This window comes from Nomascus leucogenys, chromosome 10 (genome assembly GCF_006542625.1).
Source record: "Nomascus leucogenys isolate Asia chromosome 10, Asia_NLE_v1, whole genome shotgun sequence".
Lineage (NCBI taxonomy): Eukaryota > Metazoa > Chordata > Mammalia > Primates > Hylobatidae > Nomascus > Nomascus leucogenys.
Genome location: NC_044390.1, coordinates 81,134,085 through 81,155,022, shown reverse-complemented (window position 1 = coordinate 81,155,022; position 20,938 = coordinate 81,134,085). Strand labels below are relative to the sequence as shown.

The window sequence follows — 20,938 nt, the reverse complement described above, 5'->3', positions numbered from 1 at the left end:
TAAAGTCACATTTACAGCTTCCAGGAGTCAGGATGCCCCCAGTGTGTGTGGTGGTGAGGGGACGGGGATCATTCATCCCACTACACTGCCCACACTTCTGTAAATAGCTTTTTGTCCAGACTTTCTTTTGTTAAATCCTTTTGAGTATGCATCTGTGTCCTGCTGGCTGGTGCATTTCCTTCAAAAACATTTACAACTACATACCTACCTGTTTTTTAACAACTGCATAGAATTCTGTTGAATGGACAGACCTTAATTTACAATTAGCATTTAATGAACTTCTATTACCTGTCTCCTCCTGGTGCCCGGTGTGATACTTTGCAAAGATGGATCTAAGGACGCCCCTATGGCAACATAATGTAGAGAGAACAAGTGACCTCATCTATTAACTCTGAACCTACACTGTGTGCTCCTCACCAGTGAGTTCTGTAGGTTTATGCTGTGGCAGACGCATAAGCTCCCTGCATTTGGGGCTCAGTAGGAAAGAGGCATATTCGAGGATGCCATGTTTGAGCTGGTCTTAGAGAGGGGATGGGAGTGGGTTCAGAAAGATATTCCAGTGGCCAAAAGCACATGACAGATGCTGTTTCATTAGTTATCAGGGAAATGCAAATCAAAACATTGAATCACCACTGTACACCCACTAGAATGGCTATTATTATAAAGACAAAATAACAAACATTGGAGGAGATGTGGAGATACTTGAACCTTCATATACTGCTGGTAGGAATGTAAAATGGAGAAGCCACTTTGGATAACAGGTTAGCAGGTTCTAAAAAGGTTAAGCATAGAGTTACCATATGATCAGGCAATCCTACTCCTAGGAATATAGCCACACAGGAACTTATAGGTAAATGTTCACAGCAAGATTATTCACAATAGCCACAAAGTGGAAACAACCCAAATGTCCATCATCAACTGATGAATAAATAAAATGTAGTACATCCATCCATATACGTAATACTATTCAGCAAAAAACGTGTGGTGGCTCACGTCTGTAATCCCACCACTTTGAAAGTTCAAGGCAGGTGGATTGCTTGAGCCCAGGAGTCCAAGACCAGCCTGGGCAACATGTTGAAACCCCGCCTCTACCAAAAAATTACCAAAAAAAAAAAAAAAATTAGCCAGGCACGGTGGCATGTGCCTGTAGTCCCAGCTGCTCAGGAGGCTGAGGTGGGAGGATGGCTTGAGCCTGGGAGGCGGAGGTTGCAGTGAGCTGAGATTGTGCCACTGCACTCCAGTCAGGGTGACAGAGCCAGACCCTGTCTCAAATAAATAAACAGATAAATAAATAAAGTGCTGATTCATGCTGCAACATGGAAGAACCTTGAAAACATTACGCTAAGTGAAAGAAGCCAATCACAAAAGACTACATATTGTATTATTCCATTTACATGAAATGTCCATAATAGACAAATCCATAGAGACAGAAAGTAGATTAGTGGTTATCGGGGGAAGGGAGAGGGAGGAATTGGCAGGTTATAGCTAAAGGGTGCGGCGTTTCTTTGGGGGTAATGAAAATGTCCTAGCATTGATTGTGGTGATGGCTGCACACCTCTATAAATATACTCAGCACCACTGAATTGTACACTTTAAGTGGGTGAATTGCATGGTTTGTGATAAAGCTGTTAACAATAAGAAGTGGGGAGGGAATGTCTTTTAGGTGAAGGAAATTGCAAAAGCTTGGGAGCAACGTCCAGTGCAGCCGAGGCACTGTGGGGAAACAAAAAGGAAAAACTCTCATTCAAGAGTGAAAACAGGGGTTTTCATAGGATGTCTCCATCCAAGAGTGGGTACCCAGAATGCTCAGAAAAGCAACAGGAAAATAACATCCCTTTTACGTTCTCACCTCCTTAACCCCTAGCATAATAAAGAATTATTCCCATTTTACAGAAGTAGACACAAAGGCTCAGAGGCCATTTTGGCCAAGATCTCTCAGCTAGAAGATTGGCCAGCGGAGAGTTCCAAACATTAGGAAGGGAGGCAAAATGCTTGTGGGGCTGGGGTTGAAGGCGTAGAGACTCATTGTAGGGCCCTAGGCAGCCCCTAGCTCGAATCTGACTTTCCAATTCATAGTTATAAGACTTTGAGCAAGCTGCTTTACACGCACGATTCCCAGTTTATCTGCCTGCAAAATGAGAGCGTTTATTTCCAACGTGTTCATTCCAAGTATTTACACAAAAGGCTCAATACTTGATTTATGTTGGCTGACAATCTCTCTAAACTTCACTTTCTCCATTTCTACGAGGGAGGCAAGGGTCCCTAATCTTGCCCCCGTTCTCAGGGCAGTCCTAGGGCTCAATAATAAAAATAAAATAGGAAAAAGGCGAGAACGCGATTGCCCCGTTGGCGCGACCCTTAACACCGAGCTGACCTGGCGCATGTTAGGGACCAGCGCCCCCTGCCGCCTTCGCCGCTGCATTGGCGTCTCCAGAATCCGCCCAAGACCCTGCGCCTGCGCAAAATGCAAGCGCCCAGGCCCACCCCTTGTGGGGTGTGACTTCCCTGAGTAGCTTTGGCTTAGCCACGCCTACTTCCGGACAGGTCAGGCCGAGGTCTCAGCCACATGACTGTGTTCCGGCTCGGCAAAGATGGCGGCGCCCAGGGAGGTATCGTGAAACTTGGTGGAAGAAGCTGTCCAGTCGTGTTGGAATCAAAACAGCGGGGACCCTGCGCCATGTCGCGACTGATCGTGAAGAATCTCCCGAATGGGGTGAGTGCAGAGGCAGGACTTGGGAATCTGAAATGAGACCAGCCGGGAACTGTGAGGTAGGGAAGAGATGCCTGGAGGTGATCGAAGAATTTTTGCTCTAGGGCAGGACTCCGGGCCAATTCTGAACTCAAAGGGGGCGGGATCCTGGGTTTATCCCCATTTGATCCCGAGGAAAGAGGAATAGTGACTGCTTACGGTTTCACGGCCGGTTGTTTGGTACCTGACTCCTAACCCAACTCTTCCCGGGGAGGTGACAACTCCCACCTTGTAGCGAATACCCTGCTCCCACAACCTCTTTCATTCAATCACTGTTTTTTAGTTGTTGACCCGGACATGGTCCGACACTGTATTTGTATTCCTCTCCCAGTCTGGAAACTGTTGGGGAAGACATGGGGAATATTAATCTGCGGACCTGCGTTCCAATTCCCACTCCCATCCTTAGGGCAAGTAGGAATACGGAGTGGGTAAAGGGCTTTACAGCATTTATCCAGTAAGTGGGGAATGGTGACCCAACCATACTTTTTTATTTCCCTGGAGCCCAGCACAGAACCCGACACATGGTAGGCAAAATAGGTGAACGTATGTAATATTAGATGATTAGATGCGGTGGGCTCGAATGGATCGTCCTTTTTTCTCTCTTTCGCTGTTTTTTGTTCTGTTTTTTTTTTTTGTTTTTGCTTTTTTAAACGGATTACTGATCCATCCATCGGGTTAGACAGTGTCTCTTGATGCCTCGCTTTGTGGGATGAGGATTTTTAGCGTAGCTGCACTTCCTTTCCCTCCCAAATTCAGCTTTGCTGTGCTTCAGGTGTAGTTGATTCTCTTATCATTGTTTGTCTTATCTCTTTTTTTTCTCTCTCTCTCTTGCATGGCTTTTTTTGGTTTTGGCTTTTTTTTCTTTCTTTCTTTCTTTTTTTTAAACGGAGTCTGGCTCTGTCACCCAGGCTGGAGTGCGATGGTGCAATCTCGGCAGTCTTGGCTCACTGCAACCTTTGCCTCCCGGGTTCTAGCGATTCTCCTGCCTCAGCCTCCCAAGTAGCTGGGACTACAGGCATGCGCCACCACGCCTGACTAATTTTTGTATTTTTAGTAGAGACATGGGGTTTTGCCATGTTGGCCAAGCTGTTCTCGAACTCCTGACCTCAGGTGATCCACCACCTCGGCCTCCCAAAGTGCTGGGATTACAGGTGTGAGCCACTGCGCCTGGCCCCCATTTCTGTTTTGATGTTGTGAGTTTTTTCCTTTCCTTTTTTTTTTCCTCCTTTGTCAGGTGGGACAAAGGAACTTTGTAACACACAGTTTTCAAAATTCAAACAGTATAGTAGTGTATAACATGGGTAGCAAAGTCTTTTCTCTGTCCTACCTTCCCTCTCTGTCCAGGAGTAACCATCTTCATCGATTTGTTTTTGGGACTCCTCATATGTATCTCTGTATATTCAAGGAGTGTACTTTCCTCCTTTCGACCTGCCTGTGCCGGTGACTATCTGCTAGGCCTCGACTGTGAAAAATAAGGAATTTAGATCATCTGTTCCTCCTCTCCAGTGTCTGTAATATTCTTGTTTTTAATTCTCCTGTCATAATCTCTGAGTAGTATACTTAAAAATATCTATTACTGATCCATCCATCAGGTTAGACAGTGTCTCTTGATGCCTTGCTTTGTGCGATGAGAATTTTTAGCATGGCTTCACTTCCTTTTCCCAAATTCAGCTTTGTTGCACTTCACAGTGTAGTTGACTTTCTTATCATTGTTTGTCTTATCTCATGAATGAAAGAATAATAAAAACAAGGGCACTTGCAGCTGACACTTGGATAGTTTACTGTGTGCCAGGCACTGTTCCAGGTGCTTTAGGTAAAGTAACATTTAATCCTCACCATATCCCTGTGAGGTAAGTTTTATTTTTACGCCCATTTTAAAGGTAAAGAAACCAAGATACAGTGAGGTACAGGGATTTGCCTGAGGTCACACACTGGTGTAATTTATAGAGCAGGGATTGAATTGAGCAATCTTTAGTTTAGGGATTGAATTGAGGAAATAATTAGTAGTGAGTACTTGTGATATTGCCAACACTGTAGATAGAGGTGGATAAGCCTGGGTCCTTATTTTTAATGGGACTTGCAGGCTAGCAGAAAAGAGAGGCACCAGATCATTATGATGCAAGGTGCATCATTGACATATGAACCGGGTGCTGTGGGAGCACAGTGAGGGTTGGTTATCTCGTCCATCTAAGGCATCTAAGAAAGGCCTCCTGGAATAGGAGATGATTGAACTGAGAATGAGGAGTTAGCCAGGGCCTGTCTTGGGAAATATCACCCAGAGAGGACAACCAAAGTAAAACCTCGGAAGTGAGAAGGCTGTGAGGAATTTGTCAAAGTGTGGTGCTGAAGAGGCTGGTCAGGGGCAGATCTTGAAGAATTGCATGTTTTCCTTTAGGTGCTCGTCCTTGAGACTTTGGTGCCAGAAAGTCACTGAAAGGTTTTTGGCAAAGGAATGATGGATTCAGACTTGAGCCAGGTCTCTCCCAGGCACCGGGGACTTGAATTCACTGTCTTATATTTCTGAATTGAGTCACAAACCTTGATTCTGTAGGCCTTGGGCAGATCATTTATCCCTTAGGAGTTTCATTTTCTCCTCTATAAAATGTGGATAAAAATTCCTAACTCACAGTGTGATTCAGATTTTGATTAGATCAGTTAGTAAGAAGCTACCTCAGAAAATGACATCTTCTGGCTGGACTGCCAAGACCTCTAGCTTCTTGCATTTTCAAACTTATTTTGGCTGTTTATGGGGCCCTGAATGTCCCCTCAACTCCACTACCACACACACAAGCTTAGAAAACTGAGTTATGAGGGTAGCCTGGCTGCAGTGAAGATGGTGAGAAGCCAGGAGCCTGTTTTCCACAGCGTGGGGCTTCTTGATCAAATTATAATAATATTAGTGTGTTAGTTTTTTAGTGCAGCTATAGCAAATTAGCACAAACTTTGTGGCTTAAACAATCCAAATTTGTTATCTTACAGTTTTTAACAATCCGAGTTTGTTATCTTACAGAAATCCTAAAATCAAGGCTTTGGGGGGGCTGCAGTCCATCTGGAAGCTCTATAGGAGTATCTGTCCCTTAGCCTTTTTTCAGCTTCTAGAAGCACCTGCCTTCCTTGGTTCATAGCTATATACTCCATATTTGTAGCCAATAGCATAGCATCTTCCAGTCTCTCTCTGTTTCCATCTTCTCTGATCTTCCTGCCTCCCTCTCATAAGGACCCCTGAGGTGACATTGGGCCTGGCTGCATAATCCAGATCATCTCCCCATCTCCACATCAGTCACACCTGCCAAGTCCCTTTTGCCATGTAAGGTAACATATCCACAGGTTCCAGGGATTAGGATGTGGGCATCTTTTGGGGGGGCTTCATTAACAAAGGTATGTATGGCTTACCATGCCTGTTCGTTGATTCATTTATTCCGACAAGTATTTATTAGGTGTCTACTATGTAGCAGACATAATACTGCTTCTGTAATTGGTCTTATCCTCATAGGAGCCCCATAGGGTAGGAAGATGTCATTTGCAGCCATTATGAGTCATGATTTCCACATCAGTGAGTGGTTAAGGGACTTTCTCAAGGCCACACAACTCGTGCTAGAGTCAGAGCTGGAACCTGTTGTAACTAGGAAAGTACACTCTGCCCCCTTCATCTAAGGCCACACTTGGAGAATCTCGTGGCCTCAGGTTTCCAGCCCATTTTGTCCCCTTGCTCTGGGGACTTTCCAGTTCATCTCTCATTCCTCTCACTCTGTCCTAGATGAAGGAGGAGCGTTTCAGGCAGCTGTTTGCCGCCTTTGGCACGCTGACAGACTGCAGCCTGAAGTTCACCAAAGATGGCAAGTTCCGCAAGTTTGGTTTTATTGGCTTCAAGTCCGAGGAAGAGGCCCAAAAGGCACTGAAGCATTTCAACAAGAGCTTCATCGACACATCCCGGATCACAGTGAGTGGGTGGGAGTCTCATCCTTACCTGCCTGTCAAGTGTGACGTTTGATCTTTCACTCCACACTTGAGTTCAAAGACCATCTCTCTTCACTTTGTGATGTCTTTGGTTTTCTTCCTCACTGATTCACACACTTTCATGTGCATACGAATCACCTGAGAGCTTATTATAACAGCTTCCTGGGCCCGTCCCCAGAGCATCTGATTCAGTGCATGGAGTCAGGACCCAAGAATTCACACATCCAACAAGCCCTCAGGTGACGCCCATGCTGCTGGTCTGAGGCCCACACCTTGAGAACCACAGCTCTACCTCATCCATTCACTCATGCATTTAGCAAGCACTCAGTGATGCTGGGAGTTTAGAGAAAAAGGTGATGCCTCAGCCCCTGTCCTCATGGAGCCAGCTGCCTCTGGGCAGGCAGGGGGTGACAAGTCAGCAGGCTGCTTTGGCTCAGTGACATCAGTGCTGTGTTAGGGTGAGCCCCAGGGACTGTGGGAGAACAAAGATCTGTAGCCTGACCAGGGAGGAGTCAGGAAAGCTTCCTGGAGGAGGGGGCTCCACTCAGGTCACTTGTGTATTTAGTGACTTTGTAAAAACATCTCTAACACTTTTTTGAGAAGTAAAAAACAGATGATGGACAAATACATGCATGTCTCATGTGATCCCATTTAGACACAGTTGTATTCCTCCATCCATACATGTATGATAAATGCATGAAAGGCCATAGATAGGATTTGTACCAAAATACTAATCATTCCTCTCTATGAGTAATACGAATTGGAGTACATTTTTTTTAACTTTCATTGTACTTTGGTATATTATTTGAATTTTGTAGCATGAGCACATGTCATTATTACAGAAATAACAAGCCTATTTTGAAAGTGTGCACAAAAGGGATTATAACTGGCCAGGTGTGGTGGCTCGTGCCTATAATACCAGCACTTTGGGAGGCTGAGGTGGGAGGACCACTTGAAGCCAGGAGTTCAAGACCAGCCTTTGCAACATAGCAGGACTGTGCGTTTACAAAAGTAAAAAAAAAAAATTAGCCGCGCATGGTGACATGTGCCTGGAGTCCTAGGTATTCAGAAGGCTGAGACAAGAGGATCACTTGAGCCCAAGAGTTTGAGGCTGCAGTGAGCTATGATCATGCCACTGCAGTCCAGCCTGGGCAACAGAGTGAGACCGTGTGTCTTAAAAAGGATTGCAACCAGATGGCAGCTCCTTCCCCCACGGGCAGTGGTTGGTTGACCAGTGTCAGCCTTACCTGTGGCTGGGAGTGGCTTGCGGTGGTGGATGCCCCAGTAACCAGCGTTCTCAAAGTCCTCTCAGAGGAGTGTATTGGAGGTTTTAGGGCCTGAATAGTGCATCATCTCAGGCTAGGTCTCCAGTACTCTTTCGTCCCTCCAGTGGTCACCTCAGTGCCCCATCACCCTAGAATTGTTCTCTGGAGCCAGATGAGCTCACTTTATGATAATTAACCCAGGGCAGTGTGGGGTAACCGTGGTAGCCACTGTCCCACCTTACCCTGCCCAGAGCCTGGTTGAGTGCTTGGCCCAGGTCATCTCATGCCATCCTCATAGCCACCCTGTACAGTGCATGGTTAAGAACTCAGGTTCCAGAGCCCAGAGACCCCCTGAGTTCCAGTCTTAACTCTCACTGACTGCCTGGGTAACCCAGGGAAATTGACTTCTTGATGCTCCAATTTCCTGATCTGAATTGTAGAAAGTCATAGCTTTCACTGATGTGAGAGGCTCGGTGTATCAGTACTTGCAGAGCACTTTAGACAGTACGTGGCATGTGGAATTCCTCAGTAAGTGGCAGCTATTACCATTACAGTATTACAGACTCATAATGATAGACTGTTAAAGTATTATATTCTAGACTTGAAGGAAAAGAAAGCCCAGGCTAAGGGGTGACATGTAATCTACTTCAGCAAACTCAGCTACGCAGTTGTCTAAAATGCCCGAGCTCCCAGGTGCTGAAGGGCAGCACCCAACGCCTGGGTGCCATGGCAAGTGTGAAAATCACTCTCTTTCCCACACAGGTGGAGTTCTGCAAGTCATTCGGGGACCCGGCCAAACCCAGAGCCTGGAGCAAACATGCCCATAAACCAAGCCAGCCCAAGCAGCCTCCAAAAGACTCTACTACTCCAGAAATTAAGAAAGTATGTAAAGGGTCACTCTAGCCTCTGTCCCCACTGCCAGCAGGGTAGTCACTCCCTTTTGGTTCCCAAAGATGTGCCTTCCCAGGTCAATGCAGTTCTGTTTCCCAGCTCTCTTCATCTGTGTGACCCTCACTCTCTGTGCCTTCTGTTTTCAGGATGAGAAGAAGAAAAAGGTGGCAGGTCAACTGGAGAAGGTGAGTCTGTCCTGTTGCCCAAGGAGGAGGGAGGATGGGCAGCAGGTGGAAGAGGGTGGAGACTGGAGAGGGTAGAGGCTGGGAGTGGGTGGAGGCTGGAGAGGGTGGAGGCTAGGAGAGGGAAGAGGCTGGAGAGGGAGGAGGCTGGGAGAGGGAAGAGGCTGGAGAGGATGGAGGCTGGCCCTGACAAGCAGAGCTGTGCCTCTGGTCTCCCCTGGCCTTGTCTTCGTGTCCTCTTAGTTTTGTCTAGTGAGGAGTCAACTCTGCCTTCCTCAGAACTGACCCAGCTGAACCTCGGGGTCCTCTAGAGAATGGGGGAAATGAGCTTGAGGGATCTTCTCACCCTCTTAAAAGTTAGAAAGATCAAGCCCCACCTGAGCCTTCTCTGCCTCTTCCTCTCCCTTTTTCCCATGTCCCTGCTGCCCGGGTTCTGGTGCCACCAGCTGAAGGAGGATACAGAATTCCAGGAGTTTCTGTCAGTTCATCAGAGGCGGACGCAGGCAGCCACTTGGGCGAACGATGGCCTGGATGCTGAGCCCTCGAAAGGGAAGAGCAAGCCAGCCAGTGACTACCTGAACTTCGACTCCGATTCTGGGCAGGAGAGTGAGGAGGAGGGAGCCGGGGAGGACCTGGAAGGTGAGGGCATGGGGACTGTGTGCTCCATGCGCACGGACCTGTGCTTGCCATTGGGCTGACCGGCACTGGGGGCCCTTCTGTGCAGACTCTAGGAGTCAGGTGAGCCCTTGAGCTCTCCATTGGGGGGTGATGATCCCTCTGCAGGTGCGTCTGTCTTCACTGATCCTAGCTGTGTATTCAGTCAGTCAGTCAGTCAGTCACTCAACAAATATTTCTTGAGCACCTACTATCTGCCAGGCATACTTCCGGCATTGGGACCATGTTGATAAGCAAAAGACAGAAGGTTCTATTCCCCTATGGAGCTGCGATTATGGTTGTGGAGAGAAACAATAAGCAAATAAGTCCACTGTTGGGTGTATCATAGGGTGCTGAATGCCACAGAGAGAAAGCAGGAAAGGAGGACAGGAGAGTTATCAGGGAAGCCTTCCCTGAGGAGGTGAGGGAGTGAGCCTTTGTCCTCAGAAGGGGTTTGTGGTGTAGGGGGAGGCCTGGTGGGCAAGGGAGCAATTGCAACACAGGAGGGTACGTGCTTGGTGGAGAGCTGGGCATCTATTTGGGTCTAAAGGTGAGAGGATGTGCATTTAGTGCAGTTATGCCTGGTAACGTTTCTGCACTAAGTTCATATCCGAGGAACTCAGGGGACTTAGTGGGACATGGTAGGAGAGGGGAGAGGAAAGGGGTTCCAGGCAAGGGAACAGCATCTCAAAGACACAGAGGAAAGGAAAGTGCATGGGCTTGAGGGGCTCGATGTGGGTTGGGATGGCTGGAGCAGGAGGAGACAGTGGAAGAAGCCTACACAGTCAGCCCTGATGAGGAGCTTGGGTTTTACCCTGAGCATCAGAAACCCCTGGAGGGTGTTAAGCAGAGACTGACCGTCCTGTACCTACTCTGAAAAGTGTCATGGAGGCTGCCGTATAAAGGACTGGAAAGACATGGCTGGTGGCAAGGAGCCAGGAGCTCAATGTGTGGCACAGAGAATATCAAAGCTTCAGTAGCCCTGCCCCATTTGGCATTGCTAATCAGAGGACTTATGGGAGATGCTGGGCACAGGGGCCATGGACATGGTGGGCGTGGTGCCTCAGGCCTCTCACTAGGAGGACCATCTGCCATTTGCTGCCTCCAAACTCTGGTTTGCTCATAGCTGTCACTGATCCCAGCCTCCCTGTTTTTCCAGAAGAGGCAAGCCTCGAACCGAAGGCAGCTGTGCAGAAGGAGCTGTCGGACATGGATTACCTGAAATCCAAGATGGTGAAGGCCGAGTCGTCCTCTTCCTCGGAGGAAGGGGAAAGTGAAGATGAAGCCGTGCACTGTGATGAAGGGAGTGAGGCCGAGGAAGAGGATTCCACCGCCACCCCAATCCTGCAGGAAAGAGACAGCAAGGGTGCAGGCCAAGAGCAAGGGATGCCAGCTGGGAAAAAGAGACCACCGGAGGCCAGAGCCGAGGTACGTGTGTATCCCGCAGGTGCCAAGGGAGGAGATGCACTCTCCTGCTTGCCCATGGTCCCCGCAGCTCCTCTGTTAGGAGAGTAGAATGTTGGGGAAAGACGCAGCTCTGCAGTCCAAAGCCTTCCCGATCTTGGCCCTGCCACTTGCTCGCCATGTGTTCTTTCTGCATTTCTTTTCTGTTTTTATTTTTATTTCATTTTTTTTTTTTTTGAGACAGAGTCTCACTCTGTCGCCCAGGCTGGAGTGCGGTGGTGCGATCTCAGCTCACTGTAACCTCCGCCTCCTGGGTTCAAGTGATTCTCCTGCCTCAGCCTCCTAAGTAGCTGGGATTATAGTCATGCCCAGCTAATTTTTTGTGTTTTTAGTTGAGATGGGGTTTTGTCATGTAAGCCAGGCTGGTCTCAAACTCCTGACCTCAAGTGATCAGTCACCTCAGCCTCCCAAAGTGCTGGGATTACAGGCATGAGCCACTACACCCAGCCTTTGCATTTATTTTCTGTTGCTAACCTGGAGAGGTCACCTGCCTTCCAGAAATTGCCTGTAAGTAGGGTGACAACTAAATTATTATCCACACTAAGTTAAAAGTGAGATGCTAGTCCAGTGGGGTGCCAGGCTGCGGATGTAGTTACTGCAGGTCTAATGACTACAGATACAGTGAACAACTATCCCGGGCAAACTGGAGCAGCCCTGGTCAACACACCCATATCCCACCAATAGGGCGGAAGTGAGCTGAGTGACGGCTCTGAGCCTTTATCCTTTGTATTTAGTAACAACGCAGGCAGAGGGGTGCAGACCAGTCATCAGCAATCATAGGGAGGATCAACTGAGCCTGCGCTACACACTAGGCACTATGCCTGCCATGCCGCTGCATCTCATCACTACTTTGAGGGCAGTATTGCTCCTGTTCCATTTTACAGATGAGGAAACAGGCCTGGAGAAGGAAGGTGCCTCAGCCAGGGTCATGGCTGGGAAATGGTGGGTTCAGGACTTAGCCCCAGGTCTGTGGGGTCTGAAGTCGAGATCATAAACGTGGGCACTTCCCTGGAGGTTGGCCAACTCGTCTCTGACCTGGGAGTCCTCTCTGCATCAGAGATAGAGCAGTTTGACATGTTGTCCAGGTCCCTGTTGCCTCCTTTCTCTGTGAAGCATCACTTCTCTCCCTACCTAGCCCTATATTTTCTTTTTCTTTTCTTTTTTTTCTTTTTTCTTTTTTTTTTTTTTTTTTTTGAGATAGTCTTGCTCTGTCACCCAGGCTGGATCTCAGCTCACAGTGGTGCGGTCTCAGCTCACTGCAGCCCCTGCCTCCCGGGTTCAAGTGATTCTCATGCCTCAGCCTCCCGAGTAGCTGGGATTACAGGCGCATATCGCCACGCCCAGCTAATTTTTGTATTTTCAGTAGAGATGGAGTTTCACCATATTGTCCCGGCTGATCTCGAGCTCCTCGCCTCAAGTGATCAACCCACTTCAGCCTCCCAAATTGCTGGGATTACAGGCATGAGCCACTGCACCTGGCCCCAGCCCTGTATTTTCAAATGAGATGAAAGCAAGCTTCATCCTCCTCTTTTCTTTCCTCTTTTCCTCTTCTTCTTCCTCCCTCCTTTTTTTTCTGCCTCTTCTAATTATGCACCCTGTCCTCTTTTTTTCCCCAAAATTGTATATTTCAACGAGGTAGTAGAGTGTGGGGAAGTCAGAATTATGAGTTCAAATCCTAGCTCTGTCATTTAGTAGCTGTTGGTCCTTGGGTGAGATACTTTACTTCCTTCAGCCTCTTAATTTTCATCTACAAAAAGACACTCATGGTAGCACTGCTCCCTGCCTCCGGTTTCTGACCCTGTACCTAAGTATATGCTGGAATTCTGGACTCTTCAGGTTTCAGGAAGAGAACCCTCTGGAATGCAGTACCCCCAGCAGGGCTCACTCCCCTCTGCCTACCTTGTTACTAAATACAGGATAAAAGGCAGCACCCCACTGTCAAGCGCAGTCACATTTCTGCGATGCATAGACAAGACTGCTTGCGCTGCTTGAATCAGCATAAGCTATAAATGGGCTCACATCCACTCAGGGCAGGCTTTGCTGGGAAGTGCATTCAAGTCGGGGCAGGTTTTGTTGCCATAAAAGTTACCAGAAACTTAGGTTTTTCAGAGCTGTTTGGATTCTGGAATTGTGGGAAAAAAGATCTGAACCCATAATCCCCATGGGATTGTTGTAAAGCTGTAGTAGTTCACTGGCATCTGTAAAGTGCTTAGCTCAGTGTCTGGCACTGATAAGCCCTACATAGTGGTACTGACACCCCTGTTCTTCAGGGCTCCTTCCCATTCCCACCCTGCCCCTCCTTGTGGCCCCAGGGCCCCTGTCCAAGTGCCCATAGCTTGCCAGGCTCTGGTTCCAGCCCTCAGGGGCACATGGAGACTTGGCATCACCTAGCCCCACCTCTGGCCAGACTCCATGCACGGTAGACATTGATTCTTCCCAGCATTCCCCAGCTCCCCCTAGCAGCAGGCACCTTCTCTGGCACTGAAATGTCCCAGTGTGCCACCTCCTGCAGCTGTACGAAGGGTTAGTGTGGCCACTTCTGTTTGTTTTTCTGATCACTCAGACAGAGAAACCAGCAAACCAGAAGGAACCCACCACCTGCCACACCGTGAAGCTGCGGGGAGCCCCATTCAATGTCACAGAGGTATGTGCTAACTGAGGACAAGGGTCGGGAGCCTGTGGGAGCAGGAGACGAGGGTGGGGAGGCCAGGAGCCTTTGGTGCATGGGGGCATTAGAGTCAGTTGAGGACATGAGCTGGAAGGAATTGGGGGCCAAAAAGGCTGAAAAATAACATCTCCGGCATCATCAGGGTCAGGAAACAGGGATAGCTACACCATGACAAAGGAGGTTCTGGTTTCACTCACTAGGACCCACACCAGGGTGGGCACACACTCTGTTAAAGAAAAGGTTGTGGGGGCGGTCAGCCAGTTAATATTTAAGACTTCGTGATCAACACGGTCTCTGTTGTGACTACTCACCCTGCTCTTATAGCAAGGAAGCAGTCTCAGAAAGTAGGTAAAAATAAATAAAACTTTAGTTACAAAAGCAGGCAGTGGGCCAGATTTGGCCTGTGCACTGTAGTTTGCTGCCTTTGGGTCTGTAACAGCGGAAGAACACTTTTAATTTTTGCTCTTCATGAAAGTAATAGAAGTTCAATATAGAAAACTCAAAACCATGTAGCTAAATAAAAAATATTTTAAAATTGCCTGTAAGTAGGATGACTACTAAATTATCATCTACACTAAATTGAGAGTGAGAGGGGTGCTACCCCATTGGGGTGCCAGGCTGTGGATGTAATTACTGCAGGTCTAACGACTCCAAATACAGTGACAACTCATCCCAGGCAAACTAGGGCTGCCCTGGCCAACACACTTGTATCTACCCAGTGATGTCCACTGATACATTTTGGGTGTGTCTTCTTAGATGGTTTTTGTTTTGTTTTCCTTTGTTTTTAGTTTTTATTATTATTATTATTTTGTGTGTGTGTGAGACAGGGTCTCGCTCTGTTGCCCGGGCTGTAGTACAGTGGTGCCGTCATAGCTCACTGAAGCCTCTTCTTGGACGTTTTTGTCTTTGTGTGTCTAAGAAGCAATCCTTTACTGGGAACTCTTTGGAAACCCCTTTTTCCTCCTCATCACGATGTCATAGACCTCTTTGAATATTGAATATACTCTGCTACAGCAGCATTTTTTATGCCAACGCTCTTCCTTACTCAGGGTAAACTTCTATAGGTTTATTCAGTCCCCTAAATTGGGACGTGGGAGTTATATCCAATTTTTTGCTGTTATAAATAATAATTCAGTTCCTTGGGATTAGGGGTGAGCAGACTTCGTCTGTAAAGGCCAGATGGTAAATATGTTAGGCTTTGTAAGCCATTTAATCTCTGTCACATGTTCGTTGTTTTCTCTTTTTTTGGTAAATAATCCTTTAAAATGTAAAAACCATTTTTAGCTTGCAAGCCATTCAAAAGCAGACCATGGTGATATTTGGCCCATGGGCCATAGTTTGCCGATCTTTGCTCCGGATAAATATTCTGTGTAGGCAAACGTGTGTACAATTCTAAGGCTTTGGCACAAAATATCAGTTGCCCTCTGGGAGCATTGCTAGTTTATGTTCCCTGTAGCAGAGTCTGTAAGTGCCCATTTTCCTGAACCCTGGGTATTATTAATGTTTTATCAATGTGATAGGTAAAATTGGCATCTCATGTTAATTTATATTTTAAATTACTTGTAAGATGGATCATACTCTCCCACATTTGTTGATCGTGTATATCTTGTTGTTGTTGTTGTTTTGAGACAGAGTTTCGCTCTTATCTCCCAGGCTGGAGTCCAGTGGTGCAATCTCAGCTCACTGCAACCTCTGCCTCCCGGGTTCAAGTGATTCTCCTGCCTCAGCCTCTCGGGTAGCTGGGATTACAGGCATCTGTCACCACGCCCAGCTAATTTTTGTATTTTTAGCAGAGACAGGGTTTCACCATGTTGGCCAGGCTGGTCTCGAACTCCTGACCTCAGGTCATCGCCCGCCTTGGGCTCCCAAAGTGCTGGGATTACAGGCGTGAGCCACCCCAACTGACCAATATGTCTTCTCTTTTGGAAAGTGCCCAATCATGTCTTTTGCCCTTTTTTCTCTTGAAGTCTTTATCTGTTCTGATACTCTATGTTTATAAATTTCTGAATTACAGCTTATCAAACTTCAGAGTAGCAAGCATTTAGGTTTTATTAAACTCAGTGAGTTGTCTTATAATTTTGTCAGAATTCTTTCAGTACCAACCATTCAGAAAATCACATGCTTTAATTAACAAAACAAAAACCACTAGGTGGCTACTTGCAAAACTAATACACAAAAACCAAATACTCAAGCTTAATGAGAAGTGAAAAAAGCCAGATTTAATCCCAAGTATATAAAATTATCTAGGGGGGAAACAGTGCCTTAAAATGTGGATAGTGACATCGCTATTTTAATGCTGATAGTGACACTGCTATTTTATATTTATATTACTCATTTCTTCTCCAATTTTCTTTTTCAAATTTTCTCCAAGGTAATTGGAGAAGAGATATGTATAAGGAAAGAGAAAAACTAAAGAATGAAACACTTTGTAATCCTTTCTGATTTAGAAATTTGCCCTATGTCTTTTCGTTGGGTTGTACTTTTATTATGTGGTTGGTGAGGGGAAAAAACTTCTTCTTACAGAAAAATGTTATGGAATTCCTGGCACCCCTGAAACCAGTGGCCATTCGAATTGTGAGAAACGCTCATGGGAATAAAACAGGTAAGATCTGGGATGTTTCCAGGCGGGAAAGCGGGTAGACAGTGAAGATGGAAGGTTGGGGTACCTGAATAAGGGAGAAGTTTTAAGGGCACCCGTTTTTCTTCCTGTTTGTGGTCCTCAGTTGTGTGGGTGTGGTAAGCCTGGGCAGGTTAAGGCAGCATCTCTTACCTCAGCCTTTGGTGGCCTGGTGTATAGGGATGGAGTTCTCACCTGTGCTTTTCATCCTTCCCTTCCTTATCTTAGCCTTTGCCTATCTCAGTGGGCTCACCTATTACGATGAAACAAATGCCAACAGGTCCTGGGGTTTGCTAGGCCAAGTCCACAGGCAGCTCTGCTGGTGGGCAGGGCTCTGAGTTGCTGAGTATGTGTGGTGTTGCCCCGTGCCACCCTCCCTACAGGTTTATACTCTGGGCAACCAGGCACCTCCCTTGGCTTCAGAGCCCTGGGTTCTGGTCGCCCTGAGATGAGCAGTGTGGCTGGAAGGCAGAGTGTCTGAGCTCGGGGAGGCGGGCACCTGCCTGTGCCTACTTCTTGCTGGCCAGGACACTGCGGGAGATTCAGCAGCTGACTTGCTACTTCTCAAGAGAACCACACTGAGGCCCTGTAGCTGCAGGGAGGCTGGAGGCTGGAAGCCGCTGGATGTGTACTCTGTCTTTGGCAAGAAGACACTGGCCTGGGCAGAGCAGTTGAGATCTACCTAGGCTGACATCTGGGGAAGAAAGTGTGCTTGAGGGATGGTCCCCTCACTGTCATGTTTCTGCATTTCTTCCCCAACTCTCCACTTATCACGAAAGTCCCACTTACCCGGCTGATCCATTCAGCCACCCATCCTTCTCCTTGCAGACTGATGACAGGGCAGGGTGAGGTCAGGGTAAAGGGCTCTGCCTAAGTGCAGATCTCAGGTAGTAGCCCTATGACCTTGGACAAGGGACTTAGCCTCAGTTTGTGTGTGTGTGTGTGTGTGTGTGTGTGTGTGTGTGTGTGTGTGTGTGTGCAGTCAGGTAAACCTGTCTCACCAAGTTGCATGAATGGCTGTGTGTACAGCATTTAGAGCAGTGCTGAGCCCCCGTTGCACACTCCGTGAAAGCTGCTGTTAATATTCACGGTGGTGGTGGTGATGGTGCTGGCACCCTTGGTTTTATGGCACTTGAGAGAGCAGGGAGGGAGCAGGAAGAAGCATATCTGAGTTGTCAGGCCCAAGAGAAAACCATATTGGAGGCCCCAGAGTTGGAGAGAGCTGGCATCCAAGCTTGAAATGTTGAAAAGCAGCAGAATGTCCCCTGCAGGAGAGCTGGGGAGGAGGCAGGCTGGGCCCCTTAAGCTTTAGGGGCCTCATTAAAGATTGTGTGTTTCAGCTACTCAGGAGGCTGAAGTGGGAGGATTACTTGAGCCTAGGAGTTCAAATCCAGCCTGGACAACATAGCAAGACCCAATCTCAAAAAGAAAAAGATTGTGGGCTTCAGTCTGGATGCAGGGGCCCCTGGGAGCTTAGAGCAGGGGAGGGCAGTGATCAAATTTATGATGGTCCCTGGCAAGTGAAGAATAGGTCCTAGAGCCAGGTGTTTGCCATCCTCTAAGGGAGGATCAGTGGTGATGGGGCCTAGGGTGTGGCCATGGAGAGGGGGAGGGAAAAGGATAGAAGATGTTTATGGGGATGGATGAGGTGCCTGGATATAGGAAAGGAGGGCATGGAGGAGTCACAGAAAGAATCTAAACAGCCTTGTGATTAAAGGTAGAAAACCCAAGGGCTTTGGACCAAGTATTAGACATTGCCAGCTATTAGCCGAGTGCCCCTGAGAGTATTTCTTTAATGCTCCAGAAAAGCAGGGGAATGGTTCTCACCTTGTTGCCTCACGGGGTTGAGGCCCAAAGAGGTCAGGAAGCAGAGCCTCTCATGCTAGAGGAAAGACTCCCCCATTTGCTTGTTTTTTTTGTGCAAGTCAAGGCCTCAGGCGCCCAGGAGCAGAGTGGGTATGGAGAAGGTGCTTCCAGCGCCTAGATGGGTCCTCATGCTGTAGCCACAGGCCCTTCTCCAGAGAATGGCTTGGAGCAGGTGCCAGTCGGGGGTGGGGTGAGGCTTGGAGGGAGACAGAAAGGCCTCCTGGGCCTCCAACTCCTGGCGTTCAGCATCTTCATCCACAACACCGGGCTGGGGTCTGGACGCTCCGTGCAGAGGGAAATTTGGCTGTGGGTGGGAGAGAGAGAGGGAGACCCTTTGTATTTTGGAGATTTGACCAAGATAGAGGTTTCTCCCTCACTTTCTGCTCCTAGCACAGTATGGGTGTTCCTCTGGGGACCGCCACAAGTGTCTGCAAGGCCTGCAGATTTTACTTCTGTCATTGTCCTCTGTCAGGATACATCTTTGCGGATTTCAGCAATGAAGAGGAAGTGAAGCAAGCTCTGAAATGCAACCGGGAGTACATGGGTAAGGAAGCCCTGGCCACGTGCCGTCTCTGTGTTACAGGGTTCCTTTGTTCCTTCATTTCCTTTACACATTCTTGTTGTACCAGCACCATCACCACCACCAAGAATGCAGTGTCTCTGCAGACACTGTTCTAGGCACTGGGGACACAGCAGGGAGCAAACAGACCCAAATCCCTGCCCTTTTGGGGCTGACAGAGAGTAAACTGACTTAGGAGGGAGAGACAGGTGGTTAAATGTGTGATCAATGCTACAGGGAAACACACAGCAGGCACGGGTCCTGTGGAGGGCAGGGATTGGAGGAGGCTTGGCTTTAAACAGGGTCCTGTCTGCTTTGGCCTCACCGAGGGGTGACATTGGGACACAAACCTGCAGTTGTGTACGCTCTGGCTCTGCGGACAGGATGTTCAGTAGAGGGAACAGCACGTGCAAATTCCCTGGAGTTGGGAGGTCTTCTGAACAATACCCAGGGATGTATTCTTTGCCCAATCCCTGGCCAAGACAAGTGATTTGAATCCAGCCGTCAACCCCAGTAAAGACATGAGTTGTGTTAGAGAAGATGGAGAGCCTTGGGAATCTTGTGAGCAGGCCAGGAGGCAGGTATTTATTGAGCAGCTAGTAGTGCCTGTGCAGGATACGGTGATGATAGCACCCTAATCAGGCACAGGGGCTGTGCATGCAAATAAATCATCAGCAGGTAAGTACCCAGGGCTGGGCTGTCACCTAAGACCTTTCCCAAGGCAGAACAGCAAGCAGTGCCAGAGAATACAGCCCGGTGTTTAGAGAGTGCATCACTGTGGTCTGGGATAACTCAGGCAGGCTCCCTCCAGGGCTGAAGCTGAACTGGGAGGGTGAGTGAGATTTGGGTTCAGGCCTGGTGTTGGCTTACGCTGCTGCCCCAGGTGACAGGGCAGGTGTTGGGGGCTGTCATCTGCCACCTTGATTGTGTTTTCTGGAAGGCAGCAGAGAAGAGTTTGGAGTCACCAGCAAGGAGTTGCTGGCAAGTTCTAGGCCTCCCCCTGGAGCCCTGACTCCTCTTCATTGCAGGTGGGCGCTACATCGAGGTGTTCAGGGAAAAGAACATCCCCACCACCAAGGGTGCACCAAAGAATACCACCAAATCCTGGCAAGGCCGGATACTCAGAGAGAACGAAGAGGAGGAGGACCTGGCTGAGTCTGGAAGGCTATTTGTACGGAACCTGCCCTACACCAGCACCGAGGAGGATCTGGAGAAGCTCTTCTCCAAATACGGTAGGGGCATGGCCTCCGGGCCGTGGATAGCCCAGCAGCTATGGGACCCGGGCTCTGACTCTGACGTCCTGGGTTCAAGTCCCAGTGTGCACATGATTCCACATCTCTTGCCTCAGTTTCCTCATCTGTAAAATGGGACCAAGTACCCCTGAGCTACTGTGAGGTTTCAGTGACTTGATGAATGCGGGGATTCGCAGGGCAGGAAGTAAAAGGTATTAATAGCATCACGTGCATCTTTTGCTTTCTGAACTTCTCCAAATTCAGAATTGAAGCGATTTGGATGACTTTTTTGAGATACTCCTTGCTGTCCAAAGTCTTGCCACTCAGTACTGGAGTAACTTTTTTGAGTAACTGTACAGGTTTCACCTGACGAATATATCTACACGGCGTTCCTCCATATCTGAACTCCTAATTATGTAAAGTCTTCTTATCCAAGCTGAGCACCAAATAGATTTTGATAGTGTCAAGGTTGGTGTTGTTGTTGCTGTTATTTCCCAGGCCATGGGCTTGAGGGCCCGTAGTGCAGCTTGGTCACAACAGGCTGTGTTTGTTTGTGGAGTTACCATTGTTGAAGGGCAGGAAGGGGGGGTTCAGGATGAGGGGAGATCTTGATACCTTTGAGATCCCTGCAGTGTCTCCCCATGTCTATTCAGAGGCCAGCTGTAGGTTGTGGAGGATCGGAGATGTAGGTTGAACGCCTGATGTGGGCCCCATTGTCAGGGTAAGGATGCCCTGAGTGGAGCATGCCATCAGGAAAATTGACCTGACCTCCAAGCCTGGAGCCTGCCCCAGTGGAACTGTGTGTTCCATTTACCAGTCTGCTCACCAGATCCT

The 20,938-nt window shown here is 48.1% G+C and overlaps 1 protein-coding gene across 1 annotated transcript in view; it reads left to right on the top strand.

The window, feature by feature from the left end:
• The first annotated feature begins 2,539 nt into the window (after positions 1 to 2,539).
• RBM19 (RNA binding motif protein 19) overlaps positions 2,540 to 20,938 on the top strand; it is a 141,831-nt gene continuing 123,432 nt past the window's right edge. The window contains exons 1-10 of the mRNA XM_003274428.2: positions 2,540 to 2,713; positions 6,507 to 6,689; positions 8,734 to 8,853; positions 9,009 to 9,047; positions 9,491 to 9,683; positions 10,858 to 11,126; positions 13,726 to 13,806; positions 16,354 to 16,432; positions 18,786 to 18,857; positions 19,901 to 20,104. Of these exons, the coding sequence (XP_003274476.1) occupies positions 2,567 to 2,713; positions 6,507 to 6,689; positions 8,734 to 8,853; positions 9,009 to 9,047; positions 9,491 to 9,683; positions 10,858 to 11,126; positions 13,726 to 13,806; positions 16,354 to 16,432; positions 18,786 to 18,857; positions 19,901 to 20,104 (1,387 nt within the window). The 5' untranslated portion in view covers positions 2,540 to 2,566. The remainder of the gene's footprint in view (positions 2,714 to 6,506; positions 6,690 to 8,733; positions 8,854 to 9,008; positions 9,048 to 9,490; positions 9,684 to 10,857; positions 11,127 to 13,725; positions 13,807 to 16,353; positions 16,433 to 18,785; positions 18,858 to 19,900; positions 20,105 to 20,938) is intronic.